Source organism: Chanos chanos, chromosome 3 (genome assembly GCF_902362185.1).
Source record: "Chanos chanos chromosome 3, fChaCha1.1, whole genome shotgun sequence".
NCBI classification, from domain to species: domain Eukaryota; kingdom Metazoa; phylum Chordata; class Actinopteri; order Gonorynchiformes; family Chanidae; genus Chanos; species Chanos chanos.
This window is the reverse complement of record NC_044497.1, coordinates 50,423,864-50,432,578: the sequence shown is the minus strand read 5'-3', so window position 1 is coordinate 50,432,578 and position 8,715 is coordinate 50,423,864. Positions and strand designations below refer to the sequence as shown.

At 43.3% G+C, this 8,715-nt stretch overlaps 1 protein-coding gene across 1 annotated transcript; it reads right to left on the bottom strand.

The window, feature by feature from the left end:
• Positions 1-2,397: 2,397 nt before the first annotated feature.
• On the bottom strand, positions 2,398-6,896 carry gtf3c4 (general transcription factor IIIC, polypeptide 4). Its single transcript, XM_030769849.1, has 5 exons — positions 6,591-6,896; positions 4,450-6,180; positions 3,811-3,941; positions 2,781-2,869; positions 2,398-2,477 (listed from the first exon to the last, which is right to left on the bottom strand). Exons 1-5 carry the CDS (start codon positions 6,894-6,896, stop codon positions 2,413-2,415), a joined length of 2,322 nt encoding a protein of 773 aa, XP_030625709.1. The 3' UTR covers positions 2,398-2,412.
• Between the last annotated feature and the right edge of the window lie 1,819 nt (positions 6,897-8,715).

Below are 8,715 nucleotides of genomic sequence, written 5' to 3'. Positions count from 1 at the left end.
AAAACAGTTAAAGAAATCCTGAACTGACCTTTAGTGAAGTTACAGCACCCATTGTACTGGGAGACATTAGAGACAAAGGAAGAAAATGCATTCTCCAAGATGTAACATTAGACAAATGACATATAGGTCTTAATGAGCCACTGAAACTGAGTATTCACTCCACAGCCAAACAGGCAAAAGCTACGGCTAAGACTGAAATGAACAAAATGTCGAACGATTAGGCAGAAAAAAAAAACTGACTTAAACTCATCTCAAACAAAATAAAGCACTGTATGAAAGAAATGACATGAAAAACCAAAAAGAAAAAATCATTTTCTTGTACCCCGGTTTTGACTCAACAAATTGGACATTTAAGATTTTCAGAGGAGACAACAGTGCTGTACATTAATATATGTAAACAAACATGGGAATATAACATTAAATAAAACTATGAAAATGGTGATGTGACTATTTAAAGCAGTTCAGCCACCGACACAAAGGTTATGAATATTGTATGCATAGAGAAAACGAAACCTCCTTTTGAAGTCTTTAGAGAGCGCAGACAAAAAGGAGGGAGGAGGGAGCTGTAATTATTGTAGAAATGCTTTTTGACAGATTGTTATATTAAAGAAGTAGGAGGTACCACCAAACTGAGCTAACCTCCTCAACAGAGAGTCAGTCTCCACCTATCAACTAGGAGAGTATTCACACCAAAAGTGCGAGCTCTACTCTGACAAACAAATAGCTTAAAGGGAATAACAGGCCTTAAAAGCAGTTGAAAGTTCTGTCATTTTCAAAATGATGTTTATAAGACTGAGTGTGACATTTCCCTAAGGAGCCTATGGAGCTGTTTGACACCGAAAACCGATGCAGTCATAACTCCCAGCCCGTTTCGCACGTTAGTAACACCGATTCTTTTTAAAGTATTCATCCTAAGTGATTAAAAATAAAGATGAAAACAGGCAACTTTTCATCGATCAGTTAGAGGTAACCTTGCAACACGTGTTTATATAGTGCTTTGTCCCTTCTTTGATGAAGGCACACGTAATGCACAGTAACATCTCAGCAGATGCCAAGGTATTTGAATGGCACTGGTAAACATACCACATAAGAGCACATCATTATTAAATGAAATATGGGCTCCTGTGAGGGTGAATATTTTCAGATAAAAAAAAAAAAAAGAGAGAAAACGTAATAACCTCATACGATATACAATGTAAGACCACTTAATGCTTTATATAGATCTTTACCACAAGGGAAACTTATAGGTTCACTTACACAGAAGCAGGGGAACGGAATTGTGTGTAATTATCTGGGCATCTCAGCGTAGTACGACCATCCGAAAACCTAAGACACTTGCTCAATCTAGCCCCGGGGCAAGCTATCATCTTCAGTGACACCAGAGAGGAAGTACAGCCTGTTGGAGGATCTGCTGAGGATGTAGCGGATGAGAGTGGACATGATGGAGAAAAGCTCTCTCACTCCTGGGGTCCAGCAGGCCTGGGTTCTATCTTTGATCACAAGCCACTGATCTCCATGTAAGTGAGAAGAGAAAAAAAGGCGGGGTGTGGGTGTGTGTGTGTGTGTGCGTGTGTGTGGGGGTTTACATTGAGCGGGAACTACATGTCCAGGGCATATTTCCCCACGGCCCCACGAAAAAAAGAGGGTTAACTGTATTTAACAATATGCATTCAATCCCCCCCCCCACCCACCATCCCCCCACCCCTTAATTAAAATTAGTATCACATCTGCTGGTTGGATCCATTCCTCATTACTGTGGAATCTCATTAGAAACCTGCCCCTTGGGAGGGACCGAATCAGTTTTAAGTGCAGTCTCTTTCTCTCTCTCTCTCCCTCTTTCCTTGCGCTTCTCTCCCTCTCTCATCTTTCTCTCTTGTCTTATTTTCTCTATATAAAGTCTTCTAAAAGCAGAGACGTGCAATGACTTTCTTGCAGTGTAGAAATGTTTCCATAGCCAATTAGGAAAAGGAAACATATACTTAAACAGTAGAGTTCAGGAAGTGCCTGCATTTGTTATGAAGGGGAACCATATCAGAAACTGAAAAAAAAAAAAAAAAAAAAAGGTAGTTATCATTTGCGACTGAATTGTACAGAATAAGAAAGAAGGATGAGGAGAAGAACAAGAGAGGAACTAACTCATGAATTAATCGTCTTAATCTATTCTGTAATAAGGGTATGTTAGTTTAATTTCTCTGTCCTGGAAGAACCATGGCTTTACAACACGAGCGAGAATTGAAAATTCAAATCCTTTATTTTTTTAAAACAGTACTGAAGGATATTGATCTTCATATGTTGATCGTCAAAACCAGCCAAAAAAAAAAAAAAAAAATTCCTTTGGGAATACGATGCGTTTCAACGGCCTTAGGCATCATAAACCCGCCCCCCCCCCCCGTCCACCTTGAGTCCATTCGCCTAGAGGAGCGGTGAGTCACAGAACGTACAGGGCCCTTCCAGGATCCTCTTTATCCAGTCAGGATCTGCAGGTGAGGAGAGAGGAGTGGGGTTTCAAGGAAAAAAAAAAAAAAAAAGACAGAAAAGAGATGAATACTTCTTCATGATAAAAAACATCAAAACTTCAATCAAGCAGACAGATGTAGTGTTCGTTTTTTTTTTTTATGGCACAGGTACGAGTCGAGCTAAAAGGATAATGTGATCGGCTAACGTCGCGGTCTGGGGTATGAGCCGGCGCTTGATTAGCTGATATGGGAGCGTGTTCCCAGTGGTTTTCAGGCGTTACTGTGTGTGCTATGAGAGATGGAGATAGAGAAAACAGGGCTTACCCTCAGGCACTGGGAGTCTGGCTATGCTGTCCTGGAGAAGGCAGCGACGGTATGTGGCTGTCTGACAGGCCCTGTATGACAGCATGCACCTGAAAGAGAGATTCTGGAGCTTGAGACAATGGGGGTAATGGTAACAGGAGGGAAGACTTCAGTCATAGGCTGTGCATTAGGCTGTGATGACACTGATAGCCCTCCAACTATTACCAAGCACTTACCCAACTAACCTTTAGGGGCACTATACTCCATTCAATCGAATGCATAACATGTAGTGCTTTGAAATATATTTCACGTACACAAATATAAATGTTCGAGGTCACAAAATTTCAACCACTGATTTGTTTCATAATTATTTTGGTGGCTTTGACAATTCCTATACTCATACCACTTACAATGAAAGTGAATGAAAGATCGAGTTTAGGCAGTGTATAATCTCTTTCTTTGTATTTGTATATAATATATCAGTCTACACAGGACATTGAACAGTTGCTCTCAGGCATTTGAAACTTAAATATATATTAAGAGTCCACGCATACGCTACGGCTACGGCTACACCTGAATAGTCTCTTAATATTTTAGAGATTACACATACCCAGATCTTTTATCTCAGTGTATGCCTCATAAACACTTGGCAACTGAGAAAGTCAACAAATCATAGTCTACAAATCAGTAATTGTACAGCTGTAGCGTCAAGCTGAAGGTGCACGAGAGAGGTGTTACAAAATTGTTGATCTATCTGATGACGTTATGCAGAACAACTTATTTTGATGGATGCCATGGATGACATGCCTGCAGAACAGCCCTGGGGTTAAGCGCTTTGCTCAGGGGCAAATCAACATTACCAGTGAATGTTCGTGCTTAGGCTTTGAACCTCGCAACTCTCCAGTTACGAGGCTCAGTCTCTCATCATCCTTAATGAAGTGAAGGCATTTTGTCCCTGCGTTCATGGACATGGTGTAGGGTAATAGGAAATGGATGAATTGGTGATGTCACAGCCACAGCCAGGCAAGATGGAGTTCAGAATCGGTCGTACCTGAGCCAGATGTGTCCGTTGCTGCACTTGGCCTGTTTGCGATCGTTGAAGGGAAGTACTTCTTTACAGAGACTGCAGTACTCTGGAAACGTCTGCTTATTCATCTTCTTCAGTAAGTGGCCTATCAGAACCTACGGAAGTGGTGATTTTTAGGTTTAAGAACTCAAGCAATGGATAAAATATTTTATCATTTTTTGTCTTTTCAGTCATTTTTATACTTTGTGCACTGGCCGAAAATTGACATATTGACAATCTGACATGTTCTGATTTTTTTTTACCAATACAAGCAACTGCGTTCTACAGTAACATCTATAAATGATGAATTCAAGAAAACTGTGAATATATTTATAAAACAACATCAATAAATGATCATTTCGAGCATAGGCATCGTGTAAGCTACATAAGGTTGTTGAAAGAGCCATGTTTTTTTTAAACGATCACAACAGTCCACTTCAAGGATTATTATAATCATCAGACACCTTTATGTCCAATAACAACCTCGCAGGTACCAAACACAGATACACCTATTAGGCCTAACTCTTAGGGTTGGCATTGTTGTGTTTGATGCCATTGCAGTGTACATGTTTCAGAATGAATGTAACAGGACAAAAACATTTTTATTTATTTATTCATTTTTACCTTAGCTGCCCGGTCCTCGCACGTGGGGTCACTGGAGAGAAAGTCACACACTCCCCTTGTGGGGATGCTAGTGTTTTCAGCAATCCACGTGTGCAGGTACACCTCCCCCAACACCCTCTTCATGTGCTCTCGGGTCAGGTGAGACTCCACCGCCTCAATCCAGGCTATGATCTCACTCATCTGCTCCTCAGAGGAGCTTCCCTCAGTGTCGCACGGCTTCGGATCCGCGGAGCCTTCGGTCGTCTTCTCCTGCGCCTCCCCCTCCTCATCCTCGATAAGCACCTTACTGTCTTCATGTGTGGGCCTCCAGTGGGCCTCCACCGGAGCTTTCTGCAAGGACTGGTGAAGCACACGCAGCAGGAACAGCTTGAAGCGCCACAGGTAGTTGCAACCCGAGGTGTGGACTTTGTCGTCCAGTTCTTCCTGTAACATGGGCGGGATGCATTTGTCTTTCAGTACCCTCCAACGCACCAGGTCCAGCAGGTCGGCCTGTTTGAAGAGATTCTGGACCTGGGACTCCAGCAGCTCCGCCGCGGCCTCGTCTGGAGTTTTCAGCGTCACAAACTGGACTTGGTAGGTGCGGGTAGGAGGGTGAAGCCCGTTGGACATGCCTTCTGTGGAAACCATCGCCAAGTAGGCTCCGTGGGGACTGACCGCAATGCCGTGCATCCGACGCCCTGCCACGCCCTCCGGCAGCACAATCTCCTCCTGCTTGAACATCACCGCTACGTCAGTGAAGACGGGAGTAAGTTTCTTGACCGCGCCGTCTATAGAGCAGGTGTAGACGGAGCCCCCTTGGCGACTGGCAGTTATTGAGATGATGGGGGTGGAGTGAAGCCCTGTGACGTGTGAGTTGTGGACGTTCAGGCCGGCCTTAGTGATGAGCAGCAGGCACCAGAAGAGGTAGGAGCCTCTGGCAGCCACCACCAGGCTGCAGTTGCAGCCTTGGTGGGGATGGAAGAGGGAAATGCATTTGATATTGTGAACAGGGATCTGATCCGTCTCTTGCCATAGCACCACAGGCTGCCTTAGGGTGAAGTAACCTTTCACAGCTTTCAGGTTTACTGGCAGAATCTTTACTGGTCCCACTGTACTGCCAACTATTAAACCGCTCATCTTACGTCCCCCGTGCTCATACTCCCACCAGGCCAGCACACTGGGGGAGGACACTCCCGACTTGATGGTGTTGCAAGACACAACGCAGTCCTTTCCCTGGAGGGGCAAACGGAACTGCCACACCACCAGGTCTCCGTTTTCCATAAGCACCGCTAACAGGACTGTGCCAATATCCTTGCACTTGTTATTGGTCTGAACGTGCTGAGTGTTACACAAACTCGACCACTCCATGCGGACAGGCGTTTGCATTCGGTAGCGTCGCTGCATCTCGGCTAAATCGTCTAACAAGCTCGGGGACGACTCGCCCGGCTGTGAGGAGTAACCCCTGGATTTTAGCATCTCCCCATACAGTTCTGTGAGGTCCACCAGAGGAGTCCACTGTAAACGTTTATGGCTGCTGTAGATGGTGAGCCGGCTGTCTAACGTGAGGGAGGCGAGCAAGCACCGACCATAACCATCGCAGCCCATAGGAGACCAGCTGGTGTACTTAACACCGCGGAGTGGTCCTGCTTGAGGGTTTATTACTCTGTCCATTATAAAAGACTGACTAACTGCTGGATCCTTGGGGTTTGAGAACTTGTCTCTTGCCTTCTGCACCTCTTTCTCATCCCCTACCTACACACACAAAAAAAGATCAGTCAAATGAAGCGATGCAATATCAGTGCTAAATCACAGCTGAGAATATCAATGTATGTACAAACAATGTCGACTACTAAGACTGTTCGTTATTGCAAACAACATGTAGGTTTAATAATGAGTGCACTTTCTTTTTTACCCTTTACATATAGGCAGGTTCTCTGAGGATGGTATTTGCTCAGTCAGAAAACAAACAGACGTAACTGTAACAAATCCTGCAGTTCGACACAGAGACGCACAAACAGAGCATGCTTCGGTAGTCAGCTTCCCATCAGAGAGTGACGCGTAATTCCTCTCCCCCAACACGCACATCCCCCATAACAATAACACAAACAGAGTGGCGCATAAGCGCTGCAACTCTCGCATCAACTTCCCGAGGCAAATCTTACCTTTAGTTCAAAAAAAGTGTCCGGCACAGGAATACAAGTCCGGTGCAGGACCAAATCCTGATTATAGCCATTTACATCGCACACCAACTCCATTATAGATATACTATTTGTGCTGGAGGCCGAGAGACGGTGGTCTTCCGACCATGCGAGGGGCTCCAGACCGCTGGCTGGACTCAGCAGTTTAATAGCCGGTTCTCTCTTCACGATCGGCCCGAGTCCGACCCAAGGGTCGGAATCCGGCTCTGGTTCGGGAGCAGATTCGGCCTCTCCTCCATCGGGGACACGATTTGGTGAAGAAGCCGCCATTTTCGGTATGAAAATAAACTCCGTCTCCAGGAAGTTACGGCACCGGAGGAGGAGGGCCTTGTCTTTGAGCTAAGACAACAAGGTCCGGGTTGCCAAGTACGCAAAAAATCCACAAATGAGTGGGCGCTCTCTTCAAATGTCGGAGCTCCCAATGAGTGTGCACCTGAGAATGTGAAATCGTCATATTCAAGATGTACTGTGCAATTGTCTGTATGGTTTATTCTTTGACAGTAAGTCGGGTTGTATAAACTGCCCTCGGGTGGTCAAACTCTCAATTAACTGAAATGAATGTGAAGAATGTGAGAGGAATAATTTGAGTTGCAGATTTTTTTTAGTGTGTGTGTGTGTGTATGTAAAGGTAGTCTTGCTAAAAAAATAAAAAAAAATACTCCAAGCAGAGTTGTAAATTGTAAGTGAGTGACTATTTTACTTAAGTATTTTTTAGGAGGGATATTTTATCTCTACTTAAAGGTTTTTTGTTTGTTTGTTTGTTTGTTCGTTTTAGCAAGAGTACTTCTGCTTTTACTTTTGCCACCTCTGGCTGAAAGATAGTGGACCAAGCAAATATTCCTGGTGGTTTATTTTAAAATTTGAGTCATACTCTTATCACAGAAGAATCAGTTATTTCCCTTACCCTCAAAGTCATGTGTGTGTTAAGGAGACATCGATTAGGATGTGTGTGTGATTCTTTTGTTTACAATTCACAATGTTTTCTTTCAGCTGTCACATTTGATGTGGTAGAATAACCCTACCACAGAGTAATGTATAATGTATGTTGTATGTAAGTATAATTTATCTAGATCAGAGTGATCAGACAGTTGGTCAGTTTTTATACCGTTCATCTCTTAGAGTCTGTTTGTACACAGAATGCTTCCTCTTTATTTAACTAAGGCAGCTGTGACATCAGCAGCATTGAGTAAAGTAGGTTTTTCTTCTTTTTTTAATAATGAAACAAATTGCTACAAATCTGCCAGACAAATGTATAATGGCATCACAAATATTTTAATGTCTCCGTTTTTCTGTCATTTGTTTCAATAATCGGATTAATAAATAAATGCATACCTTGGTGTATTATTGTCACAATGAAGCATGTATTTTATAAATATTTTAGGAACCTGCTGTGCATGTGTTGTGGGTTTTGACTCGAGACAGTCTCAACTAGACGTGAATGGGATTGTTGGATTAAACATTCATCAAACACTGTCTTTTAGATTTAGTCCTTGTCTGTGAGCTGGTCTGTTCTAACAAAGCCTCACAGACTTGTGGTTTCAGGGGTGGTACAGACTTTGATTGAATTACTGTGGACTCAGATGTTCATATCCTATTTGTACTTGCTTAATCAGGTCAAAATGACGCGACTTGGCAGTCAAACTAGAACCCTGGAATTTGCGATGTGCGATGTTTCCAGTGTTCTCCAAAACATCCTTAACATTGCATACATTGCATGAGCGGATTCAAGCTCTCTTAATTAATGGTGCATGAAATTACTCTCATTTGTTTGATAAATTATATTTTCAGTAAACACGGACAGGCTGTAGTAAGGCAATTGTAGTGTGTTTAGGAATTACAGTTGGCATCTTGCATGTCTGTATATTTTGTCTCCTCTTTGCTCTCTTCTCAGTAGAGCTTTTTACACATACTCTGCATGAACCCCATTGGGACATCTTGATGGATGGCTCGTCATACGTGTTTTAATCATTCAGTTGCGCAGACACCACCCAGGGGAGAGATGTTGCGGCGTATTATGAAAAACACGCAATCAGTGACATAATCATAATGGTGATAATGAAATGTATTTAGAGCACGTCAGCGCATCCCT